At 40.0% G+C, this 22,198-nt stretch overlaps 1 protein-coding gene across 1 annotated transcript in view; it reads right to left on the bottom strand.

The window, feature by feature from the left end:
• SPTBN5 (spectrin beta, non-erythrocytic 5) overlaps positions 1-22,198 on the bottom strand; it is a 163,205-nt gene that overhangs the window by 77,374 nt on the left and 63,633 nt on the right. The window contains exons 28-36 of the mRNA XM_042460065.1: positions 20,532-20,664; positions 19,080-19,225; positions 17,971-18,085; positions 16,993-17,103; positions 14,512-14,691; positions 13,876-14,079; positions 13,181-13,330; positions 914-1,018; positions 106-291 (exon numbers count right to left, since the gene is read on the bottom strand). Of these exons, the coding sequence (XP_042315999.1) occupies positions 106-291; positions 914-1,018; positions 13,181-13,330; positions 13,876-14,079; positions 14,512-14,691; positions 16,993-17,103; positions 17,971-18,085; positions 19,080-19,225; positions 20,532-20,664 (1,330 nt within the window). The remainder of the gene's footprint in view (positions 1-105; positions 292-913; positions 1,019-13,180; positions 13,331-13,875; positions 14,080-14,511; positions 14,692-16,992; positions 17,104-17,970; positions 18,086-19,079; positions 19,226-20,531; positions 20,665-22,198) is intronic.

Genomic DNA, 22,198 nt, shown 5'->3' with positions numbered 1-22,198 from the left:
TTACACACCAGAATTCTGGCATATAATATATTACAAACTTTCCCTCCCTGAGAGTTTTTTTGTGCATCCTATCAGCATTGTTTTATAACATTTCCAATCTCTCACCTCTGCTAGATTCTGGTAGAAGAGAGCCAGCAGGAGAGCTGTCTTGAGTTTTTCTTGCCTGCTTTGAGAAAGCTCTTTGATGCATCTTCTTTTCTCTAACATGATATTCAGCTTATGCTGGATCTGTTTTCCTTCCAGTTCACTGTCCTGTTGCAGCTTTTCTGCTTGTTCCTGAAGAAATAATTCCTGAGAAGCCAACAAATTACACTTGTGGAATTATATGTGTCTCTTGATATGCATACTCAGTTAAGAGTCTGCATAAGAAATACAACCTTTTCTATTAGAGGAAAATACAAAACAGATAATTAAAGCTTAATATTTGAGGGAATCAAAAACTTTGGCTCTGAAATTCCCATTCCTTTTATTCATCCTGGCTATGCCAATAAAGACAAGGTAAGATATATTAGAGTATCTTAGAATTCTGTGTGTGTGTGTGTGCATAAGTGTGCATGTATGCCTTCAAGTCACCTGTGCACAAAAATGCACACAAATTTTATGTGGAACCTATCCCCCTTAATCCAATGTAGAGATGTGGCAGAATAAATTTTTTGGTGAAAAAAGAACCAGCATTTCTGGGAAGAATTTTGAAATTTACTGGAAAAAAGACATCTTAAAATTGTTTTCTGAATCAGCCTTAAGGACAGTGCAATATCTGTTCTTCTGATTTATTTCACTTGCTTACCATAGCATTCCTTCTAGTGATTTCAGTTGGCTAACATATACCAGTTCTTAATGAATAAGCCTGGGTATTCACCCATAACATTAATGCCCTTTTTAATACTCGATATAAAACTGTGTAAAGTTTTACCTTTTCATCTTGAGAGGCCAGAATCTTCTCAAAAGCCTCATGTCTCTTGATTTGTTGTTCCACCTCATCCACTGTGTTCCCAAAGTCACTGCTTTTCAAATACATCTATGAAAAATTGGAATTGATCAGGATTGTGTCATGGGGTTATTGGGCCACTTTTTCCCCCTTGACCAGGAAAAAGACTGGACCACCTGTGCCATTCTTTTTGAATGGATGTAAAAAGATCAGTGTAATGTGATGCAACAATGCAAATGTTTGTATGAGAAAAGGCCCTTCAACCTGGTACAAGTAAAATTTTCCAGACAAAATAAAACTTTTAGTTGTTAGGAAAGTGTGTGCATATGTGTGATAAATGGAAAGGTACATTTTATTCCTTCAGTAGAATGTGTAATATTTAGTTTTTAGTAGTAGAAAATCACACTCAAAATTAGAATGGAAACTACATCAATCTTGAGCAATGATTTCTTTGCCAATGGCATAACTTCAGTGGACAGCTAGTAAGAGGTTCCACAATACACATTTTAATTAGAGATATGAATCTGGTACATACTTTTTACTGCTTAAACTAAGACATCTCATACAGTTAGTTTGTCCAGCTAAGTTTGCTTATTCTTTCTTATTTGGTTCTTATTTCATAGTTATAAAAGATTGTATTCAATAACATCTGTCAAACAGACACAGAATTTGCTCTGGGAGGGTTGGGAATCCTCTGAAGCAGATCTGAATGGTACATGGGACTCCTCTGTGGGGAAGAAAAGTCCCATTGTAACAAAATAGACATTTGTTCGTATAACACTGGATGCAGGACAAAGTATTTCACATTAGTTGTATAGCAGGTATTTAAGAAACCCCTTTTATATACAAAATGTTCAGTAGATACTTTGTTTACATGTCTGATTTGATAAAACATGGATCATTATGCCTAGTTTTAAAATGTGCCAATTTTCATAGTAGCATGAATGCTACTGATAGTGTGTGAAAGCCAAGCATGCTTATTTTACATTTGAATAATAAATATGAGTATGATAATGTTAGCATTCAGTTATTACAATAACTATAACATATTTGATAGTTAGAATAGACAGGTTTTGCAAGATTCAGCAGAGGTTTACTGATGTGAATAGAATACTTCCTTGCTATTGCTGTTCCTTGCACAGGAACCATAGGAAAGAGACACCCAAAAGGCTATTCCCCCCCCCCCACCCAAACAAAAACCCTCTATGTACAGAGGGGAAGGGAAAGCAACATTTTCCACCTCTTTTATGTGCCCCTTTCTCTGTAATTCGTAACTTGGGTATACATTTGTTGTTGTGAGCCTTCAAGCTGTTTCCAACTTATGGTGATCCTAAGGCGAACCTATCAAGGAGTTTTCTTGGCAAGATTTCTTCAGAGGAGGTTTGCCTTTGCTTTCCCCTGAGGTGAGAGAGTGTGACTTGCCCAAGTTCCCCCAGCGGGGTTTTCATGGCTAAGCAGGGAATAGAACACTGGTCCCCAAGCATAGTCCAGCACTCAAATCACTACACCACACTCACTATTCGCTTCCAGGCCGAATACAAGGTGTTGGTTATTACCTATAAAGCCCTAAATGGCTTGGGCCCAGGGTACTTGGAGGACCGCCTCTCCCCATACAATCCGCCCCGCACTCTCAGGTAGGGTGAGAAACATCTTTTAAGAGTTCCGGATGCTAGGTATGTTTCATCTCGGAGGGCCTTTTCTGTTGCAGCCCCACAGCTCTGGAACTCCCTCCCCAATGAACTCCGTACTTCCACCTCCCTTGATGTCTTCAAGAAGAACCTGAAGACTTATTTATTTCACCAGGCTTTCCCCCCGTGAGCCTTGTTGTTATGCTCTTCCCCTTCACAATGTTTTGTTGTATTCCATTCTACACAGCCACTTGTATGGATGTTGTTGTTTGTAATTATTTTTACTGCTATTATTGTAATACTGTTGGGGTGTGGGGTTGTGATGTTGTTATCTGTTTTTATCCTTGTTGTACACCGCTGTGATCTTTGGAACAGCGGTATAGAAATAAAATTTTATTATTTATTATTATTATAAATAGTTACACTTATATTCTGCCTTTGGTCCAACAAGCTCAAGATGACATACATGGTGCTTCTCTGCCTGACTGCATCCCCACAAGCAGGTAAAGTAGGTCAGGCTAAGAGACAATGACTCCTCCAAAGTCACCTAGAGACTGTCTAGTGCACTCTAAGCAATGGATGGTGAAGAATCAAGCAGAATCTCATCATCTATATTTGTATCATAGATCAATGCGAAGTATTAAAACAAATGGACGTTCTTCATCATGTTTCAAAATATCTCAGTATTTACATAATAGTAGTGCACACAAACAAGTTAACAGGTGACAATATGATTTATACAATTTGTCTATCATATAGGAAATATACATATTTTCCAGTGAAACCCTATGTTTGTCTAAAAAGTTGTAAGTTCTACTAATTCAATGGGGGTTAGTCTCTGGTATGTGTGAACACATTTCCAACATAAATTAAACTGGAATCAAAGATCTAAATGAGAATTTAAGATTGTATCCAGAAGAACCAAGTGATGACAACATTCTATTAAGCTGTTTAGATTAACAGTACAATCCTATGTATGTCTACTCATAATACCTAGGGATTTTTAAAAGCATCTTGTTCATTCTATATAAAAGCTTTTCAACCCTCAAATGGGACATATCCTTATAAAAAGGGACACTTGCTTGTCCCATAAGGGACAAACTTTCCAATCTTCATATAAGGGGCATAGAGTAGACCCTGGTATTATTATTATTATTATTATTATTATTATTATTATTATTATTATTATTATTATTATTATCCTTTATCTTTATTTATGTTGAACCCAATGAGGCTTTTCCCCAGCTAAGTGCATAGAAAGTTGTGGTCTAATTTAGTTACATTTTGGTATCATTGAAATTAGTGTGAAAAGCTGGTAATTACTGATTTCAGTGGGACTTAAATATAAGTAACTAAATATTTTCTCTACTTTCATTCACATTGTATAGCTGTATGTAGAGCTGTTGTAAAAGGCTTTTACTGGTACATTCCAAACACATTAAGGAAGGAATTTGAGGTTTTAAAACACAGAGACATTTTTCTATCAACACTGAGGCATTTATTTGGAAACATTTCCATGAAAATGAAATATTACAAAAAAGGATGGGACTGCAGCAATGTTAAGACACATTTTGCATCCAGTCCTATGCAAATCAAAGTGGAATGCAGAACCTAGATCATGCCCTAGGTTTATATTTTGCCTATTACGAACAAGTAACAATAAAGAGAAATCAAGTGACTCTTCATAAAAGTTTTCTTCTCCCCAAAACAAGCAAACAAAGTATGACTGTACACAGTGGACTGTGGCTGAATGAAAAACTTTTGGTCTGGGATTTTTCAACAGTTTTTCAAAACATCCCAGTTGAATGCTCAGCTTCTCTGTGTGAGTCTGTAATTACTTTATTTTCTAAAAATTCATAGCAGCCCCTCTATAAAGGGTTTTAAGTTGCACATTCCACCAACATACTGAAAGGAGTCATTATGGAAAAACTACACTTGTGTGCATCATATGTAAGGAAACAGTGTTTTGCTTTTTTCAAACTAGCCCGTCAGCTAGGCAAGAATCAAGGCTGGGAAGGCTTAAATTACCCTCTGCCAGAGATGATATAATACTCTTGTCACTGTTTTCAGGTTTCTCCATATCCACTTAATCAATAGGCTATTTATAGATAGAAAAATAAAATTGTCTGAGGACATTAATTTTCAGAGCATGCAGATTTTTCCCCTTTTAAAATAGATGGTAAAATGGACTGCCAGCACTAGCACCAGACAAACAGGGAGAAATTTAACAATGACCCTGTCTAACATCAATCATCTTTTGGGATAGTTTTGTTAAAACTCTGGAAAGTTCAGCAATATGTACAGTATTCTCCCAATTTCTCAGTCTATCTTTCACACAAAAACAACCTACGGTATATTTTCCACAGGAATTCTGTATTTTACTATGGACAGCATGCAATATTAGGGGGACTGACTTTTGCTTGTGAAATAGCTCTTTCCTTTCCTCAAGCCCCCTCCCCATGTTCTCTAATCTGCCTGGTTTACTTTCCAAACCAGAGTCCAGAGAAGTTACTTTTAAAAGTAGTTTACTACAATTGTCATGCAAAACCCCCTCACAGTAGTTTGATGCTGTTACAAATATTATTCTTAAAAAGTATCTTATCTCATTTCTCAAAAGGAACAAGAATAGCTCTTTTTAAAAGTCACTTTAAAATAATCTGAAAGCTGCAAGTCTTGACTATAGTGTGAAATACACTGCACTCCCATCTACCTAGTTGTTAATGTAACACCCACAACAGAGCACAAGGCTGCAGTGCAAGACACAGCTAGTTGAACCATTCACCCCTGTATGGATAATTATTTAAACTAACTAAAGTTACAGTGACTGCTAAAGGAGTGAAGTTGTTTCCAAGTGAGTTACACTTTACTGTAGTTTTAGCCTAGTTGTTGGGAAAATAGATTAATTCATTAGCGTTATTAGTTATAATTATGATTATAATTAAATAAGCAATTCCAAGCTTTACTCCCAACTCATTAGAGAAAATTGGGCCAAGGAGAGGGGGTTATTCACTCCATTTGTGGATGAACAGTATGAATTTAAACAAGAACTTTTGGATGACCTTTTGGATCATTTTTACAAGCAAAATTAGTTTTCTTCCATAGGAAAGCTGGAAGAAGTATAATTTATGCAACAATTGCACCTAAGATTGGAAACAAAACTGGGCCTTCCACCACAACCCCACATTTCCTGGCAAAGAAACAGACAATTCCACATCAGGAAAACATAACAGAAGTACTTAGGAGGTCTTTACCACCACCAAAAAATCTGCAAAAACATTAACATAAGAACAAAAGATGAACAGATGCTACATGATATGAAAACTAATATCATTTGAGAAATAACAGTTTGTATGTTGCTAAAATGGAATTGAAATTTTCACCACTTTCCTCCCAGCTCCAAATGAAGCAATTTTTACAGAGATAGATGGACACCACCTGCTCTCACCAGTTTTATGCGATGCAGCATTTGTTGTGCGAGCCGGTACATTTGTTATGAGCATTGCTTGATCAGTATCCCCTACAGTGCCAGGCTTTTGGAAAGGTTTGGGCTCTGAACTAGCACTGTGTCTTGAAGGATGGAATTCTGGACAGCAAACAGGGTTTATAGACAGTGAGAATCCAGAGCCAATACAATCCGTTTGTAAATGTGGACCTTCCAAGTTTGAACCTTGTGTTTTGATAAAGATAGAAGGAGCAGAATTTTTTTTGAATTCTTTAATCACTTTAATAGGCAAAGATGTCCAAGGAGTGGCAAGTATCAGGGTTATTTTGGAAATCTTGTGGTGAGCTGGAATAATCCCAGTGCTTGAGGTCTTCCCATATTCTTTCCCAGTCGAATGATGGTTCTGGAAGACAATCATATCTGGATCTAAATGTGTACTTCTTACTGTTCTTTTGCCAAAAGGGCTATCTCCTTTAGTCATGGTGGCTGGAGACAACAATATCTCTCTGGAGACTGTTTGCTGGTGAGGACCAGGACACTTATCAGCGGAGGTGATGTGAAATCGTGTAATCTGGAGATCTGTAGAGCTTCTTGAGGGGATGGCTTGATGGGCCATCTGGGGTCCTTCTCCACGACTAGAAGATCCAGTTGAAATCTTGTTGAGTTGGGGTAACAGAAGGCTGGAATAACAGTGGTTGCTTGTTTGAGAGGCAGCTCTAAAAGGTTTTATTGCTATACTGCAAGTTGAAATATAGAGCTTAACTGAAGCATGGAGATCTGAAGGCTGAGCACTGCAATGATTGTAGCTGTGTTGCCTTGGCTTTGAACTGCACAGTGGCAGAGCTGCATATGGGTTTTTGCTCTGAGATGATGAATCTGATTCTGGAATGGCACACAGAGAAACATCAAGACGTGATATCCAGCATGGCAGATCTCTTGAAGCAGTAGCAGATGGAAAAGGTGCAGCAAATTGTACAGGGTCAGCATGAACAGTTGAAGAACGGCAAGCACTCCAGCCACTTCCTGAATGCTGCTTGCAAGAGATGAGCGATGAATGAACACCAGCACTGCTGTAACCATTGTACTGAAGATCTCTTTGAAGTGTGGGACATGCTGCCTTGATCCCAGAAGGATTAACACAACTCTGATCTTTCCCTAAATCCTTCTCCTTATTTGAATGTGCAAGGATTATATCTAGCCTTGAGCTGTAAACCTCAGAAGACAGACAGTGAGGTGGCAAGATGTCACTTCTTGGCAAGGTCTCTGTGGGTGGTAAATGAGCTGGAAAATACCAGTCTGAGTCTGATAGAATTTCTGCTGGTGGCATCCTTTGGAAAGAGCTCTCCTGGACAGCTGATTTGGAGATTGGTGCTGTGGCCACTCTAGAGGAAGACAACATAACCTCCACAGTGGAAATATAGATGGGTATGTTTGCAGTCTTGCCGTGAAGGTCTGCGCATGACATCTTGCAGTTTTAATCCTATGTTCACATAAGCAGCAGCTCTCAGCACTCCAGTACTTTGGTTTTTAAAGGAAGCTTTTCATCCTCTTTCTTTTGGCATTATAAATTTCCATTCTTCTTCTAGTGTGGAGAAGTGAAGCGTAAAGAAATATTTCCACCCCCAAAATTACACAAAATCAAATCCATAACAGATGCAGAATAAGAGGTAATGTTCCTTGCATGCCATCTGCTTATCCAGTCAGCAAAATGATAGGAGTGTACAGAAAAATTACCAAGCATGAACCTCCAAATAGGAACGATGATGAGGCAGGAGCAGGAAACAAGCCAGAATTGTTGTCCAAAGATGAGCAGAACACTGACCTTATTACAATTTCTTTAGATAAAAGGATTAAACATCTAATTTGCTGGAGCTTCTATTGACTTGAAAGCAGCAGATCATCATGTGCTCTCCTGTTGTTGAAAACAAAATAGCTGTACTCACTTCTCCTCTCCCTCTCTCAGTCACTGCCTATCTGCACTCAGAATAGCAATATCACTCTTTAACAGGTCTTAGAAGAATTTCCTACAACTGTTCCAAGTAATGGCACACCAGAACTCAGTAATAAAAAAGATAGATGTATGTTTGCCTAATTTCCTCCATATGTGCTCTTATTTACTTTAGAACTAAGCAAACCTAGACTAAACCTTGCTGAAATCTTTCAACAGCTTAAGTAACTTGGATGTAACCTAAGCTGCTGGCATGAAGTCAATCTTGTCACACTGGCACAGGGAACGAATGGGAAAGAGTTCAGAGCACTGTGGGATGCTTTTCACCATTTACCACTGCTGGAACAATCTTTGTATAAAAGTAAACATAACATGACCCATAAGCAAAATGATGAATAACCAAGCTCTCCCTGGATCCACTACAGTAAAAGAAAGCTATTCACACATGACTGCCCTTATTATACCATCAGCAACACAGCCACTAACATCAACACACACACACACAGATGAATTCCACACTGCACAGTCATAATGTTTTAAAAGGCCTCACTTTCTACCAGAACTGACTCAACTAAAAATATCAGTCTTCCTGTTGGAGGAAACCTGGAGATTTCATCAGAAGCTGTGATGAATGAAGAGAAAAATGGTGCTTATCACATGACACGATAGTGGATTACTCCTGCTTTTGTCCCTACTTAATGTATCATGTTGTGGTCTTCTTGATGTTGTGGGCTCATTATGGATTCAATTTTGTGTATGTGCTGGAAATAATCCATTAGTGACCCCCCTTTCCTGCTATGGTTCAGTAACTAGTTTGAATGAAAGACAGAAGTTGGTAGCATGAGTGTGCATAGACTTCAGCCTACTTTCTCAGATGTAGGCTTGCCATATTCCCATTCCAGGCAGGACATTCACGGTTTTTCAACCGTCTGGAACGTTCTGTCCTGCGTATGGCAGTAGTCCCGGAAGCTCCCGGTCACCATCTCCTCCCTCTTAGCTGCCGCGCTTTTGGCGCAGCAGCGGCAGTAATGCAAGGCCTAGCTGCCATGCTATGCCTTTCTGGGAAGGAGGGCTCGGGGTGGAGCTGTGTGGGGCCTAGCCAGTGGGCTGGGCTCCAGAGGAGAAGGCCACAGCCGTGCGGCTTCCTCCTCTGGAGTCCGGCCCTATTCAGTTCCGTCTCTGAGAAGGCTTGCCGGCGAGCTGGGCTCCGAAGGGAGAGGCCACTGCCGCGGCTTCTCTCCTCGGAGCCTAGCCGGGATCGGCAAAGCCTTCTCTGGAGGCAGAGGAGCGTCCTCCGCCTCCAAGAAGGCTTGCCGCCGTTTATATTAATGCTTTTTGAATTTATTAATTGTTTGTTTTTTAGTTGTTCGTGTCCTTCATTTACAAAATATGGCCTACATTTGGGGGCAAATTTTGTCCTGCATTTATCCTACATTTTTTTACGTTTGTCCCGGTTTGGAGGTAGACAGTTATGACATCCCTAGATAAGGTCCTAACACAAATATGTCTTTCAATGCTACCAGTCTAAGTGGGAATTTATTATTATTAACCTTTATTTATAAAGCGCTGTAAATTTACACAACACTGTACATACAATCTTTTTAATTGGACGGTTCCCTGCCCTCGGGCTTACAATCTAAAAAGACATGACACAAAAGGAGAAGGGAGTGGTGGTGGGGAAAGGGATGAGGGCCAGCAGGTCTTCTCTACCTCCGAGGCCTGGATCAGGGGAGATGGACTGGAGGGAGGGCTTGGGTTCTTAATGGATGGTTAATATCTTCCAGGGAGGCCTGCTGGAGCTAGCCTGCCTCTCTAGTAGGATAATACATATAAAATACAGTAAATGATTCAATAAAATACAATACAGGAAATGATTCAATAAAATATCTCATTGCTTCATTGTGACAATGACTGAACAGTGGATGAGGTATGAGTGTGGTCTGGTAGTTCATCCATTGGGTTTTCCCAAAGGAATCTCTGGCTCAGAAGCCTTGGAGTACTTCTGATGCTTGGGTGAGGATGACAAAACTTTCCAAGTAAACAGTTGTATGTATGTTTAATGTGCTCTACACTCTTGAAACCCTTTTTAGAATTTAAAGAAGAATGGTTTGCTGTTAATAGTGCAATTATGATGTGACCCTGGCCAGATGTTTTTACTGCATGTGTTCCCTACTCCAAAGCCTTCTCCGTCTTGGATCTCCATTGTACTGCCTAGATACTGAGATGGGGATGGGGGGACAAGTGCTATTAGCTGTTGAAGTGATTTTAGTTTTATATTCAATGTCCCTGTGCTTTGGAGAATGTTCTCAAATCCAGTGATTTCTGTTGAACCCCCTGAAGAAAGTATTTTCTCATTAGGGCTGAAATGTGTTGGGCTTCTTGAAAAAAATCCAACAGTTTACCATCCTCACTGATTTCTGCTTTTAGCTGTTGGCCACAGAAGAGCAGCTGGATGCAGTGGTGTCACTAGGATGGTACAAGGGTGCAGCCTACACTGGGTGACATCCCAGAAGATGGATGAAACCTGGGCAGGTGCTCCTCCTGCTGCAAGCTGAGAAGGGGTGAGTGCAACCTTTTCACCTTCACCTCAGTAGCCACCAAGGAGGCCACCACTGCCATGGTGAAGGAGAAGGGGTAGTGCACCTGGCCTGGCTTCACTGTAGCAGCAATGGTCCCCTCAGGAGGAGGCTGTGCCATTGTGGTGAAGCAGAAGGCCGAGCAAGCTTTGCAACAGTGGTGATGGTCTTCTCAGGAGGAGGCTGTGTGGCCACAGCAAAAAAGAAGGCTGAGAGCACCTGGCTTCACTGTGGTGGTAATGGTCTCCTCAAACAAAACAAACAGCTTCATTTATATACTGCTTCATACTGAACTAACAGTGTCTAAGCTGTTTACAACAGTAAGCCAATTGCCCCCAACAATCTGGATACTCATTTTAGCGACCTCAGAAGGATGCAAGCCTGAGTCAAGCTTGAGCCCTTTCGCTGGTATTGAACTCGCAACCTTATGGTTTTGAGTGAGTGGTTGCAGTACAGGCATTTAACCACTGAGCCACCAGGGCTCAGGGAGATGCTATACTGTGGCAGCAAAGGAAAAGAGGTGAGCATACTTTTTTGGCCACTTCTGCTTCCCTGGCAGCCCCTTCTACTGGGTAATACTGGCTGGATAGTTTCCAGGTACTCATTGTCTTCCCTCAGCTACCCTCAGCCCTCAGCATGCATCTACTATTCCTGGCAGGTTTGAGGACTGAGCAACCCATCAGCTAGGGAGAGCTTCAGAGGTCCCATGCAATACAGGATCTCAGCCATGAGGTGAAATTTCAGAAACTGGCAGGGTGAGGCAGGGGAAAACATCCACTGGCTAGGATGCAGGGATTCAAACCTTCATGCTACTTCTCAGCTGTAACTTTGCACCCAAAGCACTAGATCAATGTTTACATGGGAGTTTTGAACTGCTCTGTTGTGGATATTGTTTCATGAGAGAGGTACGGTTAGTGAGGAATTTAGACACAGCCTTTATTGTAGCAGCACTCTAGGAATGGAGGTCTCTACCCAAGAACACTAAATTGGTTACTTCCCTACTGGCTCTCAGATGACTCATGAAAACAATTTTGTTTTGCCAAAAACATTCCTCCTTATTTTTAGAAGGTTTCCATGTATGACTACACTGTCTGTATTCTATATGCCTTGTGTGATCTTTGTGCGATTTTTCCATTAATTTTTTTCTTATAAATTCCTCAAGTACCCATAAATGGAGAGTTCATGTGGCTTCCTTGAATGAGCCTATCTGCCTGTAGTTTGGTTTTCCTCTTTTTCCTACTGACTTCCATTTTGCCAAGCATTATTTTGTCTTTCCCAGTGAGTCAGTTTGAAATGTTCAAAGTATAAAAACCTTAATTTAGTCATCTTGGCTTCTAGTAAGAGCTGTCATGATTTTCTCTAGGACCCACTCATTTGTCTTTATAGCAATCCATGATATCCATAGAACTCTCCTCTATTTCAAATGTATTGATTTTGCTCCTATCCATTTTTTGTCATACTATGGCATGGATGATTCTTAGGTATCTACTGATATATCATTACCCTTAAAGATTTTATCTATTTCTTTCTTAGTTGCCTTTCCAAATCTTAGCATTCTTCTGAAGGCTACATAAAATAGATAGACAAATACATAAAAATTACTTAGGGTCTCCATAAGCAAGTGCCTTGGGCTATGCTTAGGGATAGGTGAATCTATTTCTAATCCAGAGGACTAGTCTATAAATATTTCTTTTATTTCTATTTTCACAGTAAGGCATACATTAAAAATATATTAATAATGCTTTTTTCCATTCTGAGGGTATGGTGCAACTGACAAAAAAAACAAAAAAAAAAACAAAAAAACAAAAACAAAACAAAAAAAAAAAAAAAAAAAAAAAAAAAACAACACCAGAATCTCAGGTGAATATGGGCTAATTCAATTTATGTTATGAGAGCCAGCATGGTATGAGTCTTGGATTACGACCCCAGAAACAAGGATTTGAATCCATGCTGAAACTCTGTTCCATGAAAGGCTAGGTTGGCCCCTCCCTGCCTTCTTTTTGCTGGTAGGCAAAGTTGTTTGTGTTCAAGCTGGTTTTTAATATGTAATCACTCTCAGGGGGGCTTCCTATTGGGTGGTGTGCTGTGTTTATTTATGTTTTTAACTTTTGTATTTTTAACATAATTTTATATTGCTTAAATGAAATGATTTTAATTCTTTTTAAAATGCGGGGAACAGAATTTTTATGTAGAGGATAATGTCCTTATCCCTGCTCCCATAACTACACCTCTGATTGTGGGGCTATATAATTGTTTCTGACTTAACTAAGACAGCACAGGTCTGCTGTACTAACAAAATAAATAGTTAACCAATGGAAGGCATTGCCAACTATACACCCACAAAATTCAGAAATAAGGAAACAACAGAAGCAGAGTGATTTGGCAGCAGACAAAGTCCCTGAGGTGCCCTCCAAGGGTGGTTTTCCTGCTTTGCATCCAAATTGTGCTTCCACAAGATTATGTAGGAGTGCAACATCAGCCATTCCGGGTGAGAAGGTGGAGGCTAGATCTACTTAAGGAGACAGTCTCTATCGTTCTATGACCTTTGGTTTTGCCACAGTATGTGATATGTATTGTTCTCTGAGGGATGAGTAAGAGGGAGCCATTACAAGAGCTGCCCTTTCCAGCTCTACCCCCCATATTACTATTGCTTCCTACCTCTTGGGAGTTTGAGATATTTTCTAGGTTTTTACAGTCCTTGTAGAATATTAGCAGAAAGTGGTTCTTCTCCAGCCATTCTTTCTTTTGGGCCCACTTGTGGTATGCTTTGCCCTTTGCTTCCAACAGAGCCTGCAATGCATCTTGGATCTAACAGAAGAAAAGAAACAGACAAGAGAAAACATCAAAAGCTGCCTGATACCAAATGTGGTCCATCTAACCCAGTATCACCAACTGTGGCTGGCTGCTGCTCTTCAGGATTTCAGGCTGGATTCTTTCCTACTCCTGCCTGGAGACTACTGGTATTCTCTAATGTTGTCCTAAGCATTAACCTGGCCTGTTTCTGGCATGGCAGTTAAAAACAGACATGATCAGAGTGTAAACATGTCAATATTCATTCATGCAGACAGATGAGAGATATGTAGCATATAATGACCCTGGCTGTTAATACAGATGTCATTACCACTCAAGGTTTGAGAAGTAAACAGAGCAATCGTGTTGTTGTTTTTAACAGAAAAATATAGATGGGCCTTAGTAAGTAATTCTTTCTCCTATGAGTACCACGTTAGGCTAATTTCCTCTCTATCCAACACTCTTACTGTGTCATAAAAGGGGTAAATTTAGGATAGGAATGTTGCTTGTAGCAACTCCGATGAGTTCTGTGTAAGGATGAAAGCTACATTATGGATACATACTTCTTTTGCTGCCATTTTTTGTTCCAGTTGTAGCTTGTGTCCCAGCTGTAACACTTGTTCATAAACCCCATCACGGGCCTCAAACTCTGCCCATAGCTGCTGATGCTGATTCATTTTCAGACAACTGGCAGACACATCTCGAATTTTCTCCTCAATTGCCATCTCTCTAACCATTTCAGATGCCCAGGAAGCATAGTACCGTACCTGAAAGCCAAGGCAAAAACAAATATATAAGCCAATGTTTTTAAAGATTTAGGCCCAACATTATGCCTTGGTTTGGCAATGTAATATTATAATATATAGAGTCATTGAAACAACCTGAGTCCAACTTGAGTCTGAGTCAATCAACTCAAGTCTACATCTCTGAGCATTTGTGTACTGCTGAAACATAGACAAGATCTCATGTTCACACATTGCCCAAACAAGGCCCTGAATTTTTACACATCAGTAATATAAATAAGCACAGGCCTCATCTTGTTCTCTTCACCTGCACAGCATTTTATCTCTCCTCATGGATTAGTGTATCCACTTGCAGTTACCTTTGAACAATTATCTTTTTGTTATTAAAATGTATGGAGCAACAACAAAAGAACAAAATTTCACTTGTTAAAAGAAAAAAGAGCAGAAAAAACTGACTTGTGTTTGAAAGTGGTACAGTCTGCACACTTGTTCCAGCTGCTCCCTGCATTGCTCAACTTTACACCTCAAGGCCTCCCAGTTCTCGACCACAGCCTGTTGCTTTGCTTGTATCTCTTCTGCTTGACTTTCAGAGCATTGGCAGAGAATGCCATCTGCAGCATCAATCAGTTCCTGCAGCTGTAAAAAGGGAGGGTATTAAATGAGTATTTAACCTTAAAATAGCAGCAGCAACAACAAATGTATAAAATTACATTCTTTAAAAAACTGAGTAACTTAGCGAGGAGTCTACAACACTTTATAGCAAATATGGTCTTTGGATCTCAGCTTCTCTTGATAAGCAGGCATCAGAACTCAATATATATGTGAAATTGACCACTGAGTCCAGGCTTCTTGCTGATGCATGAACAGAAAGCAACAACAAGAAAGAGGAGGAACATTGCATCAGCAGCCATGTCTTCTTCCTCACAATCGCCATTCTCTTCTTCCTGACATCCTTCTATTGGCTGTTACTGGACCTCCAGTATCCTGCACTCCTCCGCCTACAATTTTCCCAACCCAACCCAACCCAACCCAAGCCCTGCCCTACCCCTTCCCTCTGCTTTTAGGTGAAGAACAGTAGCAGCAACAAGTTGGAGTTTACAAATCCTTCTGTATTTAGACTGCTTAAGGACCCTATTGCATGGGGTTAAAACCCCGGCTTACCTTTCCTGAATTCAGTGCTAATTCGGGATGCAGCCAGGTCCTATCACACATAAATTGCTGCCGAATTGCCACCTGGGTCCATCCTGGATGGAGCCTGACTCCTATAAGCTGCTTCAGCAGCCCCTTTTAAAAAACGGAAGCTTCCGACTTCTAAAAATGACCACCAAAGTCATTCTGACTTAAAGTGACACTAAAGCAAACCTATCACAGAGTTTTCTTGGAAAGATTTATCTGGGGTAGGGCGTGGTGCCATTGCCTTTCTGAGGTAGAGAAGGTGTAACTTGCCCAAGCTCACCCAGTAGGTTTCTTTGGCTGAGTGAGGATTTGAACCCAGGTATCTTGGAGTCCTAGTCAAGCCCCTATATCATACTGGCTCTCAGTTCAGTCACAACTCTCTTCCCTCCACCTCATGCATCATTCTGTGATTAAAAATGCATATTTATTTATTTATTTATTTATGGACAACCATCCCTAACATATGCATTCTGTATGCAAATTTTCTTAAAATACACATTTTAGTATCCATTTTTAAGATGTATAGTTTTCAACATAACTTTCTCTAATGTATTCATTTTTGTACATAATTTTTGGGCCAGGAACTGCATCACCAAATGGTGAAAGTGTAGACTCCAAAGGGTAAATGTACTACAATCAGGGGAGTGTGAATCAGACCAATTTCCTTAAAATTACAGACAAATCAAAGTTCTCTCCATTTTCTAGCCAATAGTAGGAGGCAAAAAATAAATGCTAGATAGGCAAGTGGCACAGGTTACTGCTCCAGTTGTTGGTACTCTGGCAAATATGTTGCTAATCCTCGCAGTGTCTCTCCCTGGGTTGCAAAGACAAGAAGGAGAACTGGGAGGCACTATCTCTGCAAACAGAGGAAGGAAGGAATGATCCCACCCTTCAGATTACTGAGGCGGAGTAAGAGTGAGGATGCTTTGCCTGGGTATATGTCTGTATGTGCCCTCAAGTCACCCTGTCTGCTGGCTCTCAAAAATACTGCCCTTGCTTGTTATGTGAGCTTATTTTGTGGGAACCTCCCTGCTCCAAATTTAAAAGCAGTTATTTAAAAGCTGTAAATCACACCTAGGATCAAACATTGCCCAGAACATTGACTGCAGTCAGGAAATAAGAAGTCTAGGAATAGGTAGGGCAGCTATGAAGAAATTAGAAAAGATTCTGAAGAGTACAGATATACAACTGACTACTAAAGTCAGAATTGTCCAGGCCATTGTATTGCCCATCATCATGTACAGATGTGAGAGCTGGGCTGTAAAGGAAGCAGACAGTAAGAAAACCAATGCATTTGAGAAGTGGTGCTGGAGAAGAGTGCTTAGGATACCATGGACAATCACAAAAATAAAGATATGGGCCCTTGAATAAATCAAACCAGAACTCTCCTTGGAAGCCAAGATGATCAAATTGAGATTGTCATACTTTGGCCACATAATGGGAAGGCATGGATCACTAGAGAAAACAACAATGCTAGGAAAGGTAGAGGGTAGAAGAAGGAGGAAGAGACCTCATTCCCAATGGATGGACTCAATCAGGGTGGGCACAGGCATAGGCTTTGAGGATCTGAGCAGAGGAGAGGAGAGTGGGGAGTCTTGGAGGTGTCTGATCCACAGGGTCACCATGAGTCAAAGTCAACTTAAGGACAGCTAACAACAACAACAAATGAAAATCAAACCATACAATGAAGTTCAGAGGGAAGCAACTTGGCAGATTTCTGAAAGGTACCACAATGCTTTCCAAAACTGTAGTGAGTTTCACCTGTTGCTCATTCCCGAACAATTCATACTCAAGCGATGCATGTTTGCGTAGCTGAGATTGGATACCACTCAAGTCTCTAGCGATGTCTTCAGGGATGGCTTTTGCTTTCTCCTAAAGACAGAAGATGGGAAAGTTTTCTGCAAATGGGGTTTTGGCTGATTCTGATTTTGAAAAGGAAACATAAACAAGGAAGAATATAATACAAACTGGGTGTCAAGCTGGATCTGACAAAGTACTTGTTTGTCTAATTTACATGAAAAGCAGGGACTAGTGGAAGGCAAACATTTACATTAATTAAACAGACAACGTCACACAGCATTCCTTTGTCACATAGCATTCAAGACAATTCCCATCACAAGCATTTTATTCCTACCCAGAAGGGCTTTTGAAATTCCAGGATACATTGTAGTAAAAAAAAAAAAAAAAACCTCCAAAGGGCTGTATACAGCAATTGATATGCAACATGGTACCTTTGGTCTCCTTGTTGCTTGGAAAGGGAAGCACAGGGCCTTTATGCTAGAAAAGTAATATTTTTGTTAACACCATCCTTTTTAAATAGTGGGCATGCCCATCAAAGTACCCAAAGTCCATAGTGAGCTCTGGACAAGAGATCTGATGATTGGCCAATTGTCTATAATATTACAAAATTTGAATGCTGACTGGTCAAATTGCCTGATGGTTTTTACAGGGACTGTAGCAGTTCTGTGTGGATCCAAAATAATAATCAAGAAGTCCCAGACAGTAATTAATGGGGCTTTCTGTTGTGAGAGCCCTTCCTTCTTTGCCCCCCACCCCGAAAAGAAGCCCCAGATGAGAGGGGTGAAATCCTCCTCAATTCCCCTGCTGTACTTGTGTTGCTCTGTTAAATAAATAATAAATATATGTAGCTGGCTGGGCACATCTGATATGGCCTTCTCAAGTGCACAGTAAGATAGGGAGAAAAAAGATATTCAATTTGTTTTTCATCACAATTTTAACCTCAATATGGGTAAGGGCTTCTGTCAGGTCTTGTAGGCACTTGTGTGTTGCCTCAGCATCTTGCAGTCGTTTCCCCTGCACTTTTGTCATCTCCAGCAATTCTTCCCAATTATTCCTAGTAAGAGAAACATGTAAAGATTATGAAATAGAAACAGTGTTTATTTCAGGTTTTAAGCATGTTCATTCAAGTCATTTTCAGTGAGATTTCTTAAAATATAAGAATCTATCAGAGATTCTGCCCTCTCCTTTGCTAGCAGCAAAAGCCACTGGGACCATACTGATAGAAGTGATGAGAGTCATAGTCCAAAACATCTGGTAGGCTTGATTTTGAGAAGCGTGTTATAAGGTGTGGACTGTGTGGGCCTCTAGAATTTGCTGAAAATTGAAACTTCCCTCAGCCTAGCCAGCATAGTCAATAGTAAGGAATGATGGTAGGTGCAACATAGCAATATCTGAAGGGCTACATCTCTGTAATACATCATTGTTCACTAAAGGCTGAATTTGCTCTGCAGAAATAATTTGGTTTGACACTGCTTTAATTGTCATCTTATGGAATCCTGGTATTTGTAGTTTGTTGTGGCACCAGAAATTTCTGACAGAGAAGGCTAAATATTTACAAAACCCAGAACTACATAGCACTGAACCATGGCAGTTAAACTGGTGTCAAACTGCATTATTTCTGCAGTGTGGATTAGCCAAAGTGATTCTATAAAAAAGTCTGACTTCTTCATAGTCCAGCAAGGTACTGCCCCAAGAGCTGCCCACTGACAAGGCCAGACTTCTAGCATCAGATCTCCAAATGGTCAATGGGGTGGTTCCCTGGAGGTAGACAAGAATGTTCCACTCTACTGCTGTACGGTATTTAAATGCAGTTGTTAATAAACCAGTAGCAAAGTCTCATTTGAATGGTCATCACTGGATGTTCTCTGTGTCAAAGAAACCATAACTAAAATAGTTTCAGCAAGACACAAATTTTTTGAGATCTTTCTCAAAAGCTGTTTAATTGGCAATGATGAGACTGTGGTTATTTCATACTTTTTTCTTTCTTTCTGAACTTGACTTAAGGTAGAATAAGCCCAAGATGACCGAAGGCCACTGCTTCTTCTTACCGTAACTGTTTCTGCTTCTTCCGAATCTCCCTGGATTCATGGTGTCCATGAGCTAACATGTTCTCTGCTAGCTGATAACACATGGCTACCCGCTTGGCAGAAACTTCTAACTGATGCTGGAATGTTTCATATTTGGCACGAAGATGCTTTTAAAGAAGAATATGGTGAGAAAGGCAAAAATAGAATAAAATAAAGATAAGTGGCAGGCACTTCAGAACAATTGATGTTCTAAGCCTGTTTTGCAGAATCTGAAGTATGAATCTAGATGAAAATTGGAACTTTTTCAAAATATAGTGATGGACTGCAGGGCTCCATACATGCATCTAAGACTTGTCACATACCAGCTTGCTAAAGCTAGCTGAAGAAAAACAATTATTATTTAATTAATGTAATCCTTATCAACCCACCAGGGCATCCACAGTGATTAAAAACATTTAACAATTTAAATATGTAGATATAGTGGTCTTCTGTATCCATGGATTCTTTATTCATGGATTCAACCAAACACAGTTCAAACATGTTCAGAAAATAATTCCAAAAAGCAAACCCCGCTAGTCACCATTTTATATAAGGGATGCCATTTCACTTTGCCGCTGTATAGAATGGGACTTGAGAATCCACAAATGTTAGTACCCATGGTGCATGGAAACAAACTCCAGCAGATACCCAGGGCCCATTGTAAAAAAAATTAAAGCAAACAAAAACACTCCTTAAAACTGTTAAGATAGTTAAAACTGCCAGAGTAATCTTTACAGTCAAAGACCACGCAGAACAGTATGCTCTTAGCTGTTCATCAGAAATTCAGCAGAGTTGGAGCCAGCCTATTATTATTAGGTAAAGGTAAAGGTAGTCCCTTGATATGAATGTCTAATCATAACTGACTTTAGGGGGCAGTGCTCATCTCCATTACTAAGCTGAAGTGCTAGCGTTATACGAGGACTGCTCTGATGGTCATGTGGCCAGCATGACTGCACCAAATACTGTTACCTTCCCACAAAGTGGTACTTATTTATCTATTTGCATGTGCATGCTTTCAAACTGCTAGGTTGGCAGAAGCTGGGACTAGTAAAAGGAGCTCATCCAGTCATGCAGCACTCGGGCCTCAAACTGCTAACCTTTCCAATCTTCCGATTGTCAGAATTGGCATCTTAGCCACTAAGCCACTGCATTTCCATTTTATTATTACACCTTACCTACCACTATTACACCTCGCCCTTTTTACAAAGGCACCTATGAATACCTTATCACATCACAGCTTAATAGATGCTTCCATTTCAAGATGTAGGCATTACATAAACTTTTAAAAATATGATGCAATTGTTTCATGTGTTATTATTTATGTATTTATTTGCTTTGATTTATATCCCATTTTCCTCCCAAGCAGCACTCAAAGTGGCTATGTATAGTCACATTCTTTATCTTACACCACTGTCCTTCTTCAGTACAACCTACCAAGATATGCTCATAATTGGTCCCAGAGCATTCAGAAACAGCCACCTGCTTCTGGCGACTCATCCATTCCTCCAGATTCTCATATTCTCTCAGGAAATCATGCAGGATAAGTGTCTCCTCCAGCTTTTCCCTCCTTTTGATAACAACAAAAGAGAAGTGATAGAATATAGAGGTTTGGATATTGCTATTGCTGTAAAACTTTAATGTCATTATGAAACTAAAGGATAATTATTCCAAAATGTTGATCAGGAACAAGTCTTTACAAAAGTATCACCATCAAGTTGATAACAATGGGTACCAAGACAATTAATAATGAAGACAGTTATGAATAACAACTGGATATTATATTTTTGAAAATAAGAATTAAGCACAGTTTGTTTCTTCCTTATCTGGCTGGTCCTTGAGGGTAATCCCAAGTGTTACATGAAACCACAGCATTAGCTGGTGGAGCCTAAAATGAATAATATGAATGTCTGGAGCGTCTTCCATATTTTACCTTATGATGCACGATGATTGGTGGGTGTAAAAGTGGTACTCAAATGGTGGGGCAGGCTCCCTGGGGGGCATGAGAGTTGCTACAGGGGTAGCAGGATAATTGGAGGTCCTAATCCCTCCTATTCTTCCTTTCCCCAAACTTTTTATGTATAAAATTTACACATGTGTTGAGTTAAATATTGCATTTACTTTAATAAAACTGCTCTAATTTGAATGATGCTATTTCCTTATAAAATGTTAAAATATGAATACACATGAATGTGTGAATTTGCACACAAAACAAACAAAATATTTTTATTCATATATTATGTCAAGTGGGACGGGGCATCCACATGTAGCTATAAAGGGGGTCACAAGGGTAAAAAGTTTAATCTAACTCAATAGTTTCAACAGTGACAGGAACTTAGGAAATTACTAATAACAATAAATAAGTTACACTACATACCCAAATAATAATTAATGAAAATAGTTAAAATTCAATGTATTTACGTTCCTGTTGCTCAAAAATAACTAAAATAACATATTAGTTTTTGGTGGGGTTTTGTGGGTCATCAGTAGGGCTGCCAGACCCAGAAAAACCCAGAGGAGCGAAGACAAACAACCACCCACAGCGAAGGTATTTTTACCATATGTCAAACTGGTGAGAAAACACAACCTCCAAACATTTTACAAACTGGCTAAGAAAAACCATCAAATGCTCAGTGAAGGACAGGAGAGACCCTGTCATGAACACAGGAGTTTACCACATACAACACAGCTGGGGACAAGTGTACATAGCGACCACCAAATGCAGTGTTCAAACATGAATCAAAGAACATGAGAGACACTGCAGACTGGGCCAGCCAGAAAAATCAGCAGTAGCAGAACACATTGCACACTATCCTGGGCATAAAATGCTATTTGAAAATACTGATATTCTGGACCATGCCTCTAAATGGCTTGGCCTCAGGGTACTTGGAGGACCGCCTCTCCCCCGTATAATCAGGTCGAGCGGGAAACATCTTCTGTCTATTCCGAGTGCACATTATAGTGCAACACAGAGGGCATTTTCTACCTCAGCCCCTAGACTATGGAATACCCTGCCCGTCGAGCTCTGCACCGTCACCTCCCTTGAGGGATTTAAGAGGATGCTAAAAACTTTCCTCTTCCACCAAGCTTTCCCCCAATGAGCT

This window comes from Sceloporus undulatus, chromosome 1, assembly GCF_019175285.1.
Source record: "Sceloporus undulatus isolate JIND9_A2432 ecotype Alabama chromosome 1, SceUnd_v1.1, whole genome shotgun sequence".
Classification (NCBI taxonomy): Eukaryota; Metazoa; Chordata; class Lepidosauria; order Squamata; family Phrynosomatidae; genus Sceloporus; species Sceloporus undulatus.
This window is presented reverse-complemented; position numbering and strand designations above follow the sequence as displayed.